Genomic DNA, 19,233 nt, shown 5'->3' with positions numbered 1-19,233 from the left:
TCAGTGGGTCAAAGGGCCTGCTTCTCTGAAGCAAACTTCATAATCTTGCTTAAAATATTAAAAAAAGCACATAACCTTAATGCCACCTTGCAAAACTAGTCTTGGCCTATATGAGTTTCACCAAATCAGTATGAAGCTAGTTGGAATTTTTATACCATGTACAATTTTTCATTTAGATTCACATTCAACCATCATCTGGTGTAAAAGTGAAAAAATCAGTAATTCCACCTACTTGTATCCAGTAGCATTCCGGCCCACAACAAGGTGCTTTGGCACATTATCACAGAGGTACAGATTGAAGTCGTTCTCTGGGATAAGATCAACATCATGGAAAATGAAGCAGTCCCACTTGCGCTCCTTCATTGCTTCCAGGAAACCCACATTCAATAGCTTGGCTCGATTAAACCTACCATTACCAGCCTGATGAAATACAAGGCAGTCAACATGCACCATCCATTCAGGGTCCCTTGGGAAAAACTAAGACGTGTAATAGCTTCCCATATTCCTACCAAGTGAGCATCTAGCATGCTTCTTACAAACTATGAAAATTGAACCAATGTCAAACTTTGTTTAAAAAAAATGTATTTTGTAAGATTTAAGATATGGATTTCTTTTATTATAAAGGTGAGTTTTTACAGTATGAATCACTGTGGAATAATTTTACTTATATAGCCGCATCTTTACATTAATTGTGCATTAATTTTACATTAATCAGGCTGTGAAACACTCATTAACATCTTCAGTCAATTTATGTTATAATCATCCAGGTAAATAATATTTTTGGAACTGGTTTAAAAATTCAAGGCACTATGCCAAGATCTATAGATATGTTATCAGATGACACTTGAAAAGCAGAAGAAGAGGTTGGTGAGAGTGGTTTGTAATTAAAAGATAGCATGAACCATAGATATGAAGATACCAATTGTATGTGAAAAAAATAAGGGAATGCAAATTTAAAATTAAAGAGGATGGAGAAAAGCAAAGGAAGACTGAAAGGTAAAAACAAATGATAAGCAGAACTGTAGGTACTGAAAATAAAGGACAAAAAATAAAGGAGCAGTTTCAAGCCATTTTCAAAAACGCAAGTCAACAAACATACAGGAGAAAGTGAAAAGCATTCCTCAATTAAGAAATTATATGGATATACACATCATCAAGAAAAACTATTTAGAAATTAATTTATGACCAAACTTAATAAAATTAGCCTCCATCAAGATCAAATTATGTAATTATAATTTGAAGGTTAAATTGATGCATAAATTTAAGAGAGTTAAAGTCCTTCCTGCCTTTTCAGTACTCTTTAATTATTAAGTACCTGATTAATAACATATATCCCATAATCCAGAAGCTGCCGCTGTAGAAGTGGATGCAGATGCTCAAGTAAATATAGTAGATGTCTTTCCCGATTTCTATACGGAATCAGTACAGCAACACGTTGAAGCGGATGGCACTCTTGAGGTGCATACATCCCTTTCTGTACTTTTGGATTGTTCTCCTGAACTTGTGCCAAGGTGAGTTGTGCATCAAATTTTAACTTTTTTGCACCATCTGAAAGATTTGGTAGGATAAGAAATTATTTAGCTTATCCCTTGTTAATAACAATCTCTCAACTACAATGATCATTCTCACTTTTGACATACAAATTGCACAAGTGCCACAGATTGTCTTTAATTAACAAATAGTTTCTTAAATCTCAGTTACAAAACATTTGCTATATTTTGCCTCCTCACTAACTGAGATCTGCAAGATTTTCATGATCATATTCAACAGGAATTTCCATAGAAGCATAAGTGAACCATGCAGTCCACTTCTTTGGCTGATCTACAGCTCAACTCTAATTACTCACTTTTGATCCAATAAAAACCTGTTTACCTTGTTCTTGAAAATTGCAGGTCTCAGATACCAGTGAATTGTTTGAACCCTAGGAGGTACAACAACAAAAATATTGGCTGACACGCAGGTGCAAACTTTTAGGTGAAAACGATAAAGCCCCAAAGCCATCTAAAGCACACAAAGGCAGTGTACAAAAGTTTAACTTTATTGAAGAAAAGAGCAGAGTTCAGATCCAGTGTTCTAGCCAATACTTATACCCCAAATAGCAAAAAAAAATCACTGAAACAGTTTACTTCTCAAATAGCAATAGCTGGCATGATGACCTAGTATTTTCAAATGTTATAGAGATATTTCACATACCCACAAACTGGCTGCAGGGTTTCCTACATTATAAAAACAACTCAAAAAGGACTTGCATTGGCTGCAAAGCACTTTGAGCCCCACGGTGTGGGTAATGCAAATCATTTCTCCTATTTCAATGATGCCAATCAAATGTGTTCAATAGGAACCATTTCAGGTTAAATGAATACCATACTTCAGCCTTACCTCAAGGAAAAATGAATTTCACAATGACAACTTCTCCATTTCAGCCTGCACTGATTGATATTAAATATTTCATAAGTCTTCCCCATAAATGAGTGAACTTTATAAACTTGTATACTTCCAAACCAAAATCATTCCCAAAAACTTGCAAGTTCCTCCTCCCTTCTCTTGATTAAAAATTTCCCTACACTTACGTAGATATGGTGTTAGAAATGGGCACAATGGCATATGTGCTGGAGTTGGAGATGATTTTGGTGGGCAAGGTGGACACTTCGATGTTGTCTGTTCTTCAAGCTGCTTTGCCATCTTCCAAAATCTAAGCATCACAGGTTGCTGGCGAATTTCCTTTACTAGCTCCTGTACATTACTGGTTCCCATCCAAGTCACAATGGATCCAAGACAAACAATAATTAACAGAAGTTTTAATTTTTGAAGAAAACTTTGAGTTGCTAGCTTGCAAGCCATTGCACCAAGACAAAAGATCAATAGAGGTAATGGATCACAGACGGATGAAGCACCAACTTGTGACAGAGGAATATTGTGGAATCTTTATAATTCTCTCCATCTGCATTTTGTTCTGTCTAGGCCATACTTTGTACTGCTAGTCATTGAACCTGCAAGACAAAAAAATGTAATCAACTGAGATAACACATTTTATTCACAGAAAAATAAATTTCAAACAATACTTTTTGATGCAAAATGGGTAGCAATTTACAGGAAAAGGCATCCCATCTCAATAAGAGCAAGAACTTATGTAATTTAACCAAGATTGGTACTTTGTAATAAATTGGTTTGATTGTATTCTTTTCAGGACAATCAGTACTATTCATAAAATGATTTCACTTAATTGCTTGCAAATATGGGGAAGTCATGATAATGACAAATCACAAACTTGCTCAATTTAAACACGACTACAAAAAGAAAAATCAAAACCCAGGACAAAATTCTCATCTCCAATAGTGGCATGCATGTTGTCTCTGTTGGATCAAATTGTGTGCATTGTGGGTGCTGACTTCACCTGCAAGATAATATCTCTAAACAATTTATTGCCTAAAATTGTTTAATTTGCAATCTTCAAAATATACGAGGTGTTATTCAATTGTGATTTATTTGAAATTAATACATAATTTAGAATCATTTTATTCCAGAAAGAGGATGAGATTGATTGCACCATTGTAACAGCTACAAGGTACCCATCTGGTAAAAACCAAAGCTCACATCTAATATAGTTACAACTCATTTACTGAAAATCAGTAAAACATTGGCCTTTCCCCTACACTCCTATATTTCAGGTTGGGGATAGAAAAGAATATTGGCGTTATGTAGTGGTGGCAAAGGTTGCTACACTAAACTGCTCCTTTCCCCAAAAATCAATAGTATGAACAGATACAATTCCAAGTACCAATCTTGTAATACGGAAGTCTACAAATACTTCTGATAATCTGTTCAATCATGAGGGCACTAACCCAGCCTTTACCCAACAGTTCTACAAGTTGTGTGTGGAAACTACAATGATGGCAGCATTTTTTTTTCCATTCTCCACCTTGGTGCAAACTCAAGGGCAGGTCACTCCCATACTTCAGTCACATAATGACTAGATTGCAGTTTGATAGTTCAACCCAAAAGGAGGGATGGACGTTGGAGCAGACATTTCTACTGGTCTCATCTGTGCCAGCCTTGCATATCCAGTCAGCCAGTCTTCAGCTTGCACTTCCTGTTTGCTTTGAAAGTATCAACAGCAGAAATGAGAGAAGCTCAGTGACACTTGATTGACAGGGATGTCTTTCATACTGGTGTTGTAGTATACTAGACCGATAATAAAAGTACTCAATGCATCAGGATATGTTATTCTGCCAAATCTCAGAGTTCACATCAGACAACAGATCAGAGGATTTGTGATTAAAACTCCCAAACCATGAAATTACTTGATATTTCAGAACAAACAACCTAATAAAATTTAAAATACTGAAAAACAATCCAATGAATTACCAAAATACACTTCATCAAATCTGAACTATCAACTACCATCCTATTGCCAAGAGATTCACGAAGCATTTAAACACTAGGATAATCTCCATCATTGCTCCCCAACTCATTTTTCACAATCTTATGTTTCTGCGAAAAAAAATGTAATCCTCTATAATTGCCACTCATTCTGTATAATCTCTTCAAATCTGTCAGCACTCCCAATTCAAACTCCTTTAATCCATCTTCTGTTCCATTGACAGCAACAAGGTCACCACAGATATCTTGAGCATCTACTCTTTACCTAGTCCGTAGTTCTGAAATGTGGCACAGCAACCGCCTTCTCCACTATTACCAGTTCAGCTTAGTCCAATTCCATTGCAAAGTCATTTCTAGTTTCAGTCCTAGCCAACCTATTTTCTATAATGGGCATCTCCCCCTGTGAGTGTACTTCTCTTCATAGTACCCAAGGTCCATCCTCTGATCCTTCCAATTCTTCGTATAGATGCCTTCCTTCCACCATCCTCTTTTGTCTCCATCAAACATTTGAACATAAGAAATAGAAGGAAGAGTAGGGCATCTGGCCATTCAAGTCTGCTCCATCTTTCATCAAGATCATGATCAATCTTCCAACTCAGCACCATTTTCCAATACCATCCCCATATCACTCAATTCCCTGAATATTGCAGAAGCTATCAAAATCTGGTTTGAATGAACGCAGCTACTGAGTCTTGACAGCCTTCTGGTCCTTTGCCTTCACAACTATTCACTGTCAGCATTTACGAGGTGGGATGCAAGGCTGTATGTTTCTGCGATTCAATTGCTTGGTAATCTGGCCGAGGGCCCAAGATGTATTTCAAAGTGCCGTAAAGTACCTAATTCAGATACTTATTACAGCTAACACCTACTATTGGGCAATCTTAGTGTCAATCCCGAAAACAATTCGGCTGTTCACAGCATCACCAATATTGCCTATTTCAGTTTCCATAAAAACCTACCCACCTCTATCTCTACTCAACATTGCTCCTGATGGTACTTTTACTGATGCAATTATCACATGATCAACATCCTTCATTTCCCTTGTCACCCTCCCAAGCTCCACCTTTTGCAGATTCTAACTCATTCCAAACTCAACTGCCAACATCCTTGTCCTTATTCAGCCACATGTTGATTGGCTCCTCCTGTCCTGAGTTGATTTTAAAATACATTTAACTGCAGCTCCGTGGATTTTTGCCCCTCTATTTTTGCAATTCCCTCCGATTCTGTTCTCCACTCTGAACATGGACTACGTGCCAACCACTCGGCCCTGCCACAATTCTCATCCCTCACATCATCCAGATAATAATCATATATCATGGAAACTGGTCCTTCAACCAGAGCCTGTGCCAACAATCAAGCACCCTTTTATACAAATCCCATGTTATTCTCCACATCAACCCCCCCCCCCCCTCATATTCCACCACTCAGCTACACACTGGCAGCAATTTACAGAAGTCAATTAACCTACCAACCCACTTATCTTTGGGATACCAGAGGAAACTGGAGGACCCAGAGGAAACCCACTGTCACAGGGAGAATGTGCAAACTCCACACAGACAGTGTCATAGGACAGGATTGAACCCAGGTTACTGAAGCTGTGATGCAACAAGTCTACTAGCTGTACCACTGTGCCACCTTTTACTATAATTTCCCTCTTCTCTAAATCATCTCATGTTTGAGATCTCTTTTCTATGACATACCCACACAAAAAAAAATCAGCTGCAGTTCCATCCTCAACATTAAAATTTCTTCCTTTTCCCCAGCCACCCATCCAATTAAACCTTAGACAATTGTGCTAAGATTTCTCAGGTAGTTAAGAGTTAATAATTGATTTGCTTTATAACAGCAAATGATTTCACAAAACAAGCAGAGCTTTGAAATGATGAAGATGAAAGCAAGCTTACCTTTGCTCTTATTGTGTGTTACATACAAACAAGTCATATTATTGAAGTCAGCTATGAGTCATTAAGATGATAACAGAAAAAAATCACTAACTATAATCTTTCAAAACAGTTGTCTTTTTTGGAGGGAAATAGTTCGGAAGTAACTATAATTGTTTACGTGAAAAACTGCTTTTAAGGGATTTGGGAACAAATGTGGTCTTTTCAACTGTTCTTCAGGGAATCAAGAGATAGAACCAGAAATTCAAAGCCACTTAAACTAGAGTGGGTTATCAATTCTGCCATATTCTGTGTTGTAAATACCAAAGCATATCATTGTAAACAAAAGAAGGGAAGAGGTTCATTTACAGTTAAATATTAAAACCGAATCTCATGCATGCACCCCTTTGGAAGCATCACAGAAAAGCAAATTTACTTCCATGGTCACAAAATACCCTCTGGCTCTATGCTTTGTTTAAATGCAATGTTAATCTACAGAGACCAGGAGGTGAACAGTAATAAAAGTCACCACTAATTTCAGAGTTGTTACTCCAAGAGTTAATACTGGTCATTAGCTCAGAACACATTAAAGAATATTCAACATTGCTTCATAGTCACACTATGAGTTGAAACCAAACTCCTGGGGAGATATGATAGATTGAAGTTTAAAATTGTAAACATGGTGAAAGAAATTAAACTTGAAAACATCAATTGCCAAGGCAATTTGTAAATTTGAGGTCTATTTCCTCAATGTCACTCAAACATACAAATGTGAACAATATAGTTATTATTAGAAAAAAAATACATGGCCAAATGTGTATCAGTAAGCTCAGAGCCATCATAACCTCAATAAGTAACAATGGTGATGTGACATGGGCTGTGGCAGGTTGCTTAAAACAGGAAACAGCAATGTAGTAATCATGAGGTCTTGATGAATACTTCAGGAATATACAGTAAATTCTATCACCACTACTGGGGAATTTAAATTTAGTTAACTAAATCAACCAGTAAGTAAAACCAAGTATAGTGACTATGAAATCATCAGACAGTCATTAAAAGACAAAAATAAAATCAGAAACTAAGATTAAAAGAACACAATGACCCCAACACTGATCTCACAGACATCTTCAGCTTGAACTATCAAACTCACTGTTCCAAACAGATGGTCATATGTTTGTATTGAATAGAATGGTTTAAGCTTCATCTCTGGTTTAATGGGTAACGCACTCACAAGGTGCAGGATCAGTTTATTCCCCAGAGAAGGAAAGACTCAAAGAGGGGAAAGGGGCCACCGTGGCTGACAAAGGAAGTCAGAGATAGCATTGTGTTAAAAAGGAAGAACTATGGCAGAGCCAAGCTGAGTGGGAAGATAAAAGATTGGGAAATTTTTAAGGTGCAGCAGAATTTAACTAAAAAGGTAATTCGGGAAGAAAAAATGAGGTACGAAGGCAATCTAGCCAGGAATATTAAGGAGGATAGCAAAAGCTTTTTTAGGTATGTGAAGGGAAAGAAGTTAGTTAGGGACAATGTTGGGCCCTTGAAGACCGAATCGGGTGAAATTATTACGGGAAACAGGGAGATGGCAGTCGAATTTAATAAGTACTTTGGATCTGTCTTCACGGGGGAAGATGTAAGAAATCTCCCAGAGGTAAGGATGGACAAAAGGCAGAGGGTGACAGAGGAACTGAACTGGATTGACATTAGGAAAGAAATGGTGATGGGTAGACTAATGGGGCTGAAGACTGACAAATCCCCAGGTCCAGATGGTCTGCATCCCAGGGTACTAAAGGAAGTGGCTCTAGAAATTATGGATGCATTGGTGATCATTTTCCGATGTTCCTTAGATTCAGGGTCAGTTCCTGAGGATTGGAGAATGGCTAATGTTATCCCACTTTTTAAGAAAGGAGGGAGGGAGAAAACAGGGAACTATTGTCCAGTTAGCCTAACATCTGTGGTGGGGAAGATGCTAGAGTCCATTATTAAGGATGAAATAGCAGCATATTTGGATAGCAATGATAGGATTGGGTCGAGTCAACATGGATTTACCAAGGACAAATCATGCTTGACTAATCTACTGGAGTTTTTTTTGAGGATGTAACCAGGAAAATAGACGAGGGAGATTCAGTGGATGTTGTATACCTCGACTTTCAGAAGGCATTTGATAAAGTGCCGCACAGGAGATTGGTGGGTAAAATTAGGGCTCATGGAATTGGGGGGGCGGGTATTAACATGGATAGAAAACTGGTTGACGGATAGGAAACAAAGGGTAGGGGTGAATGGATGTTTCTCAGAATGGCAGGCCGTGACTAGTGGGGTGCCACAGGGCTCGGTGCTGGGACCACAGCTGTTTACGATCTATGTTGATGATTTAGATGAAGGCATTGTGAATAACATTAGCAAGTTTGCTGATGATACAAAGTTGGGTGGCAGTGCGACGTGTAGAGGAAGTTAGGAGAATTCAAGGTGATTTGGATAGGTTGGGTAAGTGGGCAGATACTTGGCAGATGAAGTTTAATGTGGATAAGTGAGAGGTTATCCACTTTGGGAGCAGGAACAGGAAGGTGGATTATTATCTGAATGGTGTGGAGTTAGGCAAGGGGGAAATACAAAGGGATCTACGAGTCCTTGTTTATCAGTCACTGAAAGTGAATGAGCAAGTGCAGCAGGCAGTGATGAAGGCTAATGGAATGTTGGCCTGTATTACAAGGGGAATTGAGTACAAAAGCAAAGAGATTCTTTTGCATTTGTATAGGGCCCTGGTGAGACCACTCCTGGAGTATTGTGTACAGGTTTGGTCTCCAGGGTTAAGGAAGGATATCCTGGCTATAGAGGGCGTGCAGCGTAGGTTTACGAGGTTAATTCCGGGGATGTCGGGACTGTCTTATGCTGAGAGGTTGGAGAGATTGGGATTGTACACACTGGAATTGAGAAGATTGAGAGGGGATCTGATTGAAACATACAGGATTATTAAGGGATTGGACAAGATAGAGACAGGAAATATGTTCCAGAGGTTGGGGAAGTCCAGGACCAGGGGGCATGATTTAAGAATAAGGGTAGGTCATTTAGGACAGAGGTGAGGAAAAACTTCTTCTCCCAGAGGGTTGTGAATTTGTGGAATGCACTGCCTCAGAGGGCAGTGGAGGCCAATTCTCTGGGCACTTTCAAGAAGGAGCTAAATAGGTGTCTTATAGATAGGGGAATCAAGGGATATGAGGACAAGGGAGGAACAGGATATTGATTGTTGAGGATCAGCCATGATCTCAAAATGGCGGTGCAGACTCGAAGGTCTACTTCTGCTCCTATTGTCTATAAATCAGAAGGCTCTGGCTTCAAATCCCACTAATGAAATTTAACCACAAACCTAAACTGACCCAGTGATGTACCTTCACGAGAGGCATTAAACCAAGGATCCATCTACTCAGTTGAATGTAAAACATTCCATCTACATTGCATGTTTTGCTACAGTACTTAATCACCGCCACTGTCAATCTTGAAAATATAAAATTCAATGTCTCCCACATTTCTGCTGCTTTTAGTGAGATCATGAATGTAGAAATTTTACATGATTTTTAGTAGCAACGATATAAAAGGGTGCTATTTTAACCATGTATTACAAGTAGGACATGCTGGATTAACACTCCAATCCATTATTGTGCAACTGAAAGATCTAGGTGTTGGCCAATTGTTCTTTGTTATACTGTAATTTTGATTATATATCATCAGTCTTGCATCTTTTGTAGCAAAGTGATATCACTTTTTAATAATGCCCTCATTCAATGTTTGTCTTTTGCTTTTATCTTACAGTATCTTGTAATATCCTCCCATACTGGTTCCATTAGGTATAATGTTACTCTCTGGTTATACTACTATCTACAGTAGAATACCATTATTTAGAAATGTATGAGGTATATGGCATACCGTTTAACTTTAAAAACACACAAATCCGAAACACAGTGACCATCAAGGCTTACTTTAAGTGTGCCTGAGAAAGGACACAGGAACTGATGGGCCCAAGCACGAACAGATTTGGATCATAAATCTGATACTTAAAGAACAAACACACCTCTATAATTCATCTCTAGATTACAGAATTTGGAGATGTGTGGTACCAGTTAAAGTGGCTTGTTAATTGCTTGAGAGGCAACAAGACAACTATTATCAATTCCATGCGATTAGCTGTAGGATTTTATAACTGCTAATGAGTAGAAATATATTTTCCAAAATGACATCAGAAGTTAGGCTTTCCTGCACACCTTTAGTGTACTTGAGCCTTTATAATTGGAGAGCAGCGTGGTATAGACGAAAACTTAGCAGAGTACCTTGGTCGTGTATGTTGAGTGGAAGGCCCAACTTCTTTTAAGCTTCATTGAACAAGTCAGTGATGTCTTGGAGCTCGGCCTCAGTGTGCGTGCAAACACGACTGTTGAGCTGCAGTGGGTAGGCAACTACTGAGTCTTGGGTGACCTTGGTTCTGAAGTGTGGTCACCGTAGGTTAAACAGTTTCGCATTAGTTAGTGTAGTGAGAAAGACCAAGAGAAGTGTTGGAGCAATGACACAGCTTTGTCAGACGTAGGTCTTCACCAGGATTCAGTTCTGCTGTAGAGTTGGTTTGCATCATGATTTGTATGCCATCACATTGCAAATGGAAGATGGGGGCAAATTTCAGTGGGCAGCCAAATTTGAGGAGAGAGTTCCATAGTCTCTCCCATTTAATAGAGTAAAGCCCCATGCATTTCTCGAGTTGTTGCACAGTAACCATCATGTCTACTGTCCCTCTAGATGGACAGAATTCACATTGTAATTTCAAGAGCGGCTCTTTTGATAAGATTTTTGTAAATTGAAGAGCTCAAAGGGTTAAGAATTCAGGGCTAGGGCCACGGAAAGCTTAAGAAGTGCTGAAAAAGATGGTGTACAGAAGTAAGGGTATGGATACACAATATCAGGATAACAGAATATGTAAAGAATGAATAACAAGCCCTTGTTTGGTAAGAACTGGTCAGCAAGCGGTTGCAGATATTCTTGTAGCCGAAGATAACAAATAGTACAGATTGAGGAGTAACTGCTGTAGACATTGTAGACCGCCACGGAACGTGAACACCCCCATCTCTCACGTATTCGAACTGTATAAATCTGTTAGCTAATCAATGTACAAACAGACTCCCTTGGACTCTGACCAGATGTAGCCAACAGTGAGTCGGGGTAACAACAGAGTTCTCTATCTCTGCAGAGAAATAAAGAAGTTTGGTCCTGAAAATATTTCCAAGTGATGATCTCAGTTTATAGTAATTAAGAATTTGGCAGTGACACTTTGGCCACTGGAAGAAGACAGTTAAGGAGGATCCTGGCATTAACTGACGGCAGGGAGACCTCTCTGTAGTTATCACCATCTGATTTGTCTTCTTTCTTGAAACTGACCCCAAATACTGTATCTCCGAGATCTTAGGGGACTTCTTCCTTCCCCGATGTGGACAATGAGATTTGTAAATGAAGCTCTTCACTACTGAGCTTTTGGAGTTCAGTGGGCAATCTGTGCGCTATTGAAGCCTTTCAACATCCATCAAATGCCGTAGGTATGTCGCACAGTGAAATTTCACAATTTGATTGTGCAATTGAGGATACACAAGAGATGGCAGATGTTGGAACCTGGAGCAACAAACAATCTGCTGGAGGAATTCAGCGGGTCAAGCAGCATCTGTGAGGGGAAAGGAATTGTCGATGTTTGAGTCGAAACCCTGCATCAGTCCCGGGTTTTGACCCAAATCATCAACAATTCCTTTCCCCCTCTACAGATGCTGTGCAATTTAGGATAACCCCAACCAAATCTTGTAGATAAAAGAATCTTTATTTGTAAGCCCTTAAAATTCAGATAAAAATATTTGTACACCAACTTAATATCTAATCAATTATAAATGGTTTATCATGAGAGAAAGTGTTGGAACTCTTCTGTGTCCCCCCCCCCCCATGCTCAGTAGGATATTTTGCCCACCTTAATTTCTTAAATCTTGCCTGTCAACAGACATTAAGAAAATATTTCATTACCTCAAAAAGCAAGTACTGTAAACAGATTCCAAACAATTCAGGCTAGAGAACAGACATTCAAGAGGATAAAAAATGATCACAGAAAAATTTCTTTGTGCTTTTAAGCTTACACCAGGGGATAAGCATTGATTTTCACATTTAAGTGTATCCAGTCATTTCATTCATATAATGGAGACTCAATTTGCAGAGCCACAATGAAATTATGTTGAATTTTCTTTTCATAAACTGTAGAATTAATTGCTAGTAAGGCTTGTATTGAAATGCTAAACACCCCAATTTAATAACAGAACACGCTGGAGATACACAGCTGGTCAGTCACATCTGTGGAGGATTCCCATGAAGGATCACTGACCCAAAACATTAACTGCCCTTCTCTCTCCACAGATGCTGCCTGGCCTGCTGAGAATCCCTAGTACTTTCTGTTTCTATTTCAGATTTTCAGCATTTTTTTTTACTTTTTAAAAATCTTTCAAGTTACTCAAAGACCATCTTAGAACATTACAGTACATAAAAGGCCCTTCAGCCCACAACATTGTGCTGACATTTTATCCTGCTCTAAGATCTACCTAACCCTTCCCTCCCATTTCTCTATCATTCATGTGGTTAGCCAAGAGTCTCTTAAATGTCCCTAATGTATCTGCCCCCACAACCTCTGCCATCAGTGCATTCCATGCACCCACCACTCTCTGTGTAAAAAAAAACTAACCTCTGACATCCCCCTTATACCTTCCTCCAATCACCTTAAAATTATGTCCCCTTGCGTTCGCCATTTTTGCCCTGGGAAAAAGTCTCTGTCTGTCCACTCGATTTATGCCTCTTATACACCTCTATCAAGTCACCTCTCATCCTCCTCCTCTCCCCAAAGAGAAAAGCCCTAGCTTACTCAACCTATCCTCATAAGACATGTTCTCCAATCCAGGCAGCATCCTGGTAAATCTCCTCTGCACCCTTTCTGAAGCTTCCACATCCTTCCTATAATGAGGCGACCAGAACTGAACACAATACTCCAAATGAGGTCTAGCCAGAGTTCTACAGAGCTGCAACATTACCTCACAGCTCTTGAACTCAATACCCTGACTATTGAAGGCCAACACACCACACGCCTTCTTAACAACCTTATCGACCTGTGCGGCAACCTTGAGGGATCTATGGATATGGACACCAAGATCCTTCTGTTCCTCCACACTGCTTAGAGTCCTGCCATTAACATTGTACTCTGCCTTCAAATTCAATCTTCCACAGTGCATCACTTCACACTTTTCCATGTTGAACTCCATCTGCCACTTCTCAGCCCAGCTCTGCATCCTATCAATGTCCTGTTGTAACCTACAGCAACCTTCTACACTATCCACAACACCACCAACCTTCGTGTTATCAGCAAATGTACTAACCCACCCTTCCACATCCTCATCCAACTCAGTTATAAAAAGCACAAAGAGCAGGGGTCCCAGAACAGATCCCTGCAGAACACCACTGGTCACTAACCTCCAGGCAAAATACACTCCATCTACAACCACCTTCTGTTTTCTATGGGTGAGCCAATTCTGAATCCACACAGCCAAGCTTCCCTAGATCCCATGCCTCTGACTTTCTGAATGAGCCTTCCATGAGGAACCTTATCAAATACCTTACTAAAATCCATGTACACAACATCCACTGCTCTACCTTCATCAATGTGCCCTGTCATATGCTCAAAGAATTCAATCAGGATCGTGAGGCACAACCTGCCCCTCACAAAGCCATGCTGACTGTCCCTAATCAGCCGATGCTTCTCTAAATGCCCATAAATCCTGTCTCTAAGAATCTTCTCCAGTAATTTGCCCACCACTGAATACTCACTGGTCTATAATTCCCAGGGTTATCCCTACTCCCTTTCTTAAACAAAGGAACAATATTTGCCACCATCCAATCATCTGGCACTACTTCTGTGGCCAGTGAGGACACAAAGATCATTGCCAAAGACGCAGTAATCTCTTCCCTTGCTTCCCGTAATAATCTTGGATATATCCCATCCGGCCCCAGTGACTTATCTATCCTAATGTTTTTCAAAAGTTCCAGCACATCCTCTTTTCTCAGGTTGACATGCCCTAGCATATCGGTCTGTCGTACACCATCCTCACAAACATCAAGCTCTCTCTCACTGGTGAATACTGAAGCAAAGTATTCATTAAGGACCTCCAGGCACATGTTTCCACTTTTATCCCTGATTGGTCCTACCCTCACTCTAGTCATTCTCCTATTCTTCACACACGTGTAGAACGCCTTGGGGTTTTCCTTAATCCTACTCACCAAGGCCTTCTCATGCCCCCTTCTGGCTCTCCGAAGTCCATTCTTAACCTCCCTCCTGGCTACCTTGTAACTCTAGAGTCCTGTCTGATCCATGCTTTCTAAACCTCAGGTAAGCTTCTTTCTTCCTCTTGACAAGATATTCTACGTCTCTTGTCAACCATGGTTCCTTCACTCTACCATCCTTAACCTCCCTCAATGGGACAAGCCAATCCACAACCCCATGCAAGTACTCCCTAAACAACCTCCACATTTCCGCTGTGCACTTCCCCAAGAACATCTGTTCCCAATTTACGCTCCCAAGTTCTTGCCTACTAGCATCATAATTCCCCCTCCCCCAATTAAATACTCTCCCGTATCGTCTGCTCCTATCCTTCTCCAAGGCTATGGTAAAGGTCAAGGAGTTATGGTCACCGTCTCCAAAATGCTCTCCCACCAGGAGATCTGAAACCTTATCAGGCTCATTGCCTAGTACCAGGTCCAGAATGGCCTCTCCTCTAGTCAGCCTGTCCACATACTGTGTCAGGAATCCTTCTTGGACATGCCTAGCAAACTCTGCCCTATCCCCTTTACACTAAAGAGGTGCCAATCAATATTAGGGAAGTTGAAATCACCCATGACAACAACTTTGTTATCTTTGCACTTCTCCAAAATCTGCCTCCCAATCTGCTCCTTAGTGTCTCTGCTGCTATTGGGGGGGGGGGGGGGGGTGGTCTGTAGAATACTCCCAATAGAGTGATAACTCCCTTCCTGTTTCTGACTTCCACCCACACTGACTCAGTAGACGATCCCTCCAGGACATCCTCCCTTTCTACAGCTGTGACACCGTCCCTGATCAGCACGACCACTCCCCCACCTCTTTTACCTCCGTCCCTGTCCCTTTTGAAACATCTAAACCCCGGAATATCCAGCAGCCACTCCTGCCCTTGCGACAGCCAAGTCTCTGTAATGGCCACCATGTCATAGTTCCACGTACTTACCCATGCTCTAAGTTCATCACCCTTGTTCCTTATACTTCTTGCATTAAAGTAGCCACACTTTAGCCCATCCAACTGACTGCAACTTTGCCCTTTCAAATGCCTGTCCTTCCTCACAGTCTTTCTACACTCTGCATCTGCTTGTACACTAAATGCACCAACCTCTGAACTCTCTCTCTGGTTCCCATCCCCCTGCCAAACTAGTTTAAACCCTCCCCAACAACTCTAGCAAACCCACCCATAAGTATATTGGTCCCCTTCCAGTTTGGGTGTAACCCGTCCCTTTTGTACAGGTCATAACTTCCCACAAAGAGATCCCAATGATCAACAAATCTGAAACCCTGCCCCAACTCCTCAGCCACTTATCCTGGATTTTTTTTTAAAAAGAATATCATACATATCCAGGAGAGGAGACAATGTACCAGGGTACCTCACAGATACACCGCAATTGTAACCATCTTCAAAAAAAATGGAGACAAGTAGGGCTGAGGCAACTACAGAGGGGTCACCATGTTGCCTGCCACAGGGAATGTCACCACAGGGGTCTTCCTCAACTGCCTCCTCCAAGTACGATGATTCAGTGAGAGTACATAACCCAGAATCATTGTAACTGCAAAAAAAAATTCAAGTTCACAATTTCTGGCATAAGCATAGCCAAGAATCAGTCAGGCAAATTTAGGGATATGGTTACAGCAGCAGGTATTAACACACAAAAGACTACTGTAATTCATTCTTAATTCTACCTATTGCGATGTGTACCAAAATATTTATCTTCCATTTTTATTAAATTTATGAACCACATCAGATTACTTTGCACATCCTTCCGTTTCAAATAGGGTGGTTCTGCGGTTGAATAATGGTTGCTGTTGTCCTTGCAAACAAAAGAGCGCTTGTTGCAGCCAAAAATGTTGCAATTGGGCGAGGTTGGTTAAATGGAAAAGTGAGGTGTACAGGAACATAAAAGCACAAAGTACAGCAGTCAGTAATAACAGGCAGAATTTAACCCAACAAGAAAGAGTCCACATGCCTCATCTAACATACTGAAAATATAAGCCAATGTCATGGTTCTGAATAATTCATTTATTTACCAGGTAGATCTGCTTAGTAATAGTGAGCAACTCAAAAGGATGAAAAAAATTTGGTTAAAATTGCATCTTACATAACCACTGAAACGTCCCAAAGCACCTTACAACCAATAATTGAACTTAATTGCTCGGGGGTTGAAGAACATGGGTGGTAAAATTTGCTGCAATTGAACAGGGCAATGGCGAGGTCACATCTAGAGTATTGTGTACAGTTTTGGTCTCCATGCACATAGTGGTCTTCAAGGTGGTACAGATTCGATGAATCGATTCTTGCTCAAGGGGCTACTCCTTTGAGAGGTGGTAAGGAAAACTTCAGCACTCAGTGGGTTTAATTCTGTAGAATGAGATGTATTCAAGACTGATTTTTATAAATGTATGCTGGGGGAATGAAGGGAGTTGGAGATCAGATAGAAATGTGGACAAGGTATATCTGCAGCAATTTTGTTCAATGGTTGAGGGGCTCATGGGCCATTAGTTCCTGCTCCATTTTTTGTTTTGAAAATCTTCTTGGAAAATACTTTTTAAACGGCAATCACTGTGGTAACTTTTTAACTTTGCAGTTTTCTTGGGGGAGGGAAGGGGGGGAGGGGGTTAGATAGATCTTATAGCAGGATAAAATGTCGGCACAACATCATGGGCTGAAGGGCCTGTACTGTGCTGTAGTGTTCTAAAAAAATGCAGAATAAATTGTTACAATTACAGAGAAAGTGCAGTGGAGGTAGACAATAAGGTGCAAGGCCATAATGAGGTAGATTGTGAGGTCAAGAGTCCATCTTATCATAGCAGGGGACCGTTCAATAGTCTTATAACAGCAGGAAAGAAGCTATCCTTGAGCCTGGTGGTACGTGCTTTCAGGCGTTTGCATTTTCTGCCCAATGGGAGAGGGAAGAGAGAGAATGTCCAGGGTGGATGGGGTCTTTGATAATGTTGGCCGCTTTACCGAGGCAGCGAGAAGTCTGTTTCGTACTTCAACCATTTCTTTATTTCCCCCACTATAGTTCCTCCCGTCAGCTTCGATAGCAACCTTATTTATTTTCGCTACTCTCTTCCTCTTCACAGTGCGGAAGTCCTTACAACTTACTCATTTATTCCGAAAACCAATCTTGCCCTGCCTTTATTAATGATTTGGTCATTGGCTCTTGCTTCCTAAAACACTCTCAATGCAATGTTTTAATCCAACTGGCAGCATTGCATTACAAGCCTTCTCAATATAAAAAAAATACTTCGCTTAATGCCACGATGGATTACTTTGCTTAACAGAGCTCTTATTTCTCAATCGAACGCACGTTTGTTGAATTCCCTACCCCAATGGTTTCCTTGAATGCTTGCCATTATTACAACAGAAGTACACGCTCAAGGAACACAGGAGACCCCCAGGGCTAGCGACAAGCACCATGGAAATTTATATATATATAAATAAAAAGAGAACGACCTTCTTTCTGGTCGTCTAACTGGGTATGGCAGACTCCCTAGTGCCTGGTTCACCATCAGTATAACCACAACCAGCCGGGCCCTTCTTTTGCCCATTAGACGTTTACACCCAACATCACCAGAAATGGGCCACATATCGAATCCTTCAGCTACCGCTACATACATTTTAAACGGAAATACCAATTAAATTTAAGCCCCCGCTTCCTCCCCTCCCCCCTCTCCTGAAAAAAAATTACATGCATACAAAAACCCAGAAACGACACCAATTCTTCCAGAAAATCCACTCACCCGATGGTGGCTGCCGTGCTCCCGATGTTTACCTCAGCCTCTGGAAGAGGCAAGAAGCGAGAACTGTGACGAGCTCACATTGACCACTGTGCGCAGCCTCTCCGGGAGACGGCCCGCCGTTCTGCTCTCAGACAGGTTCAGCTAGTACCTCAGGCCTTGCCTTGCCTACGCCTGCGGATAACTCAAGCAGCCCAGGCAAAGAGAGAGAGAGAGAGAAGGCGGGGGGAGGGGGAAGTGGTGCGGAGGCTCCCGCACCGAACGCGGCGTTAGGGATGTGCTCTGCACTGCACCGCGTCCCAATCGGTGCTGCTGCTCAAGGAATGGAGGACTGCTGCTGGGAATAACTCTGTTTGTGTTGCCCTCGCATTACCGAACGTTAACCAAAAATAATGACCCGTTGTCTCTACAGCATCATGATAATTATCTAGATTACATAATAAAACTCCAAATTACCGCTCCACTGACGACCATTAATCAAGTATTTTAATGTTATTTCAACATTGCACAAAACGAACGTTTTTTTTAATGCAGGCAGAGCTTTGCAACACATTAGATAATGAAGCATTTGACAGTTCCTTCCTGCTGATGTGCAGAGGGCGGTGCGTATATGAGACAAGCTGTCAAAGTAGTTGAGGCAAGTAGAATAACAACATCTAAAAGGCATTTGAAAAAGTAGATGGATGGGAAAGGTTTAGAGGGATATGGGCTAAATGCGGGAAAATGTGGAAAAAACTCAGGTGGGCACCTTGGTCGGCATGCCCTGATGAAGGGTCTCAACTCGAAATGTCGACTGTCCATTTCCCTCCATAGATGCTGCCTGACCCGCTGAGTTCCTCCACTGCTTTATGTGTGGGTCAGCATGAACAA

At 40.8% G+C, this 19,233-nt stretch overlaps 1 protein-coding gene across 2 annotated transcripts in view; it reads right to left on the bottom strand.

The window, feature by feature from the left end:
- The window catches only part of b4galt4 (UDP-Gal:betaGlcNAc beta 1,4- galactosyltransferase, polypeptide 4), a 36,964-nt gene extending 18,072 nt beyond the window's left edge, over positions 1-18,892 (bottom strand). For both annotated transcript variants that reach the window (XM_052013913.1, XM_052013914.1), the window contains exons 1-4: positions 18,367-18,892; positions 2,571-2,990; positions 1,316-1,548; positions 233-420 (exon numbers count right to left, since the gene is read on the bottom strand). In XM_052013913.1, the coding sequence (XP_051869873.1) occupies positions 233-420; positions 1,316-1,548; positions 2,571-2,841 (692 nt within the window). In that variant the 5' untranslated portion in view covers positions 2,842-2,990; positions 18,367-18,892. The remainder of the gene's footprint in view (positions 1-232; positions 421-1,315; positions 1,549-2,570; positions 2,991-18,366) is intronic.
- Positions 18,893-19,233: the final 341 nt, after the last annotated feature.

This window comes from Pristis pectinata, chromosome 4 (assembly GCF_009764475.1).
Source record: "Pristis pectinata isolate sPriPec2 chromosome 4, sPriPec2.1.pri, whole genome shotgun sequence".
Lineage (NCBI taxonomy): Eukaryota > Metazoa > Chordata > Chondrichthyes > Rhinopristiformes > Pristidae > Pristis > Pristis pectinata.
The sequence above is the reverse complement of the archived record's forward strand: the minus strand, read 5'-3'. Positions and strand labels throughout refer to the sequence as shown.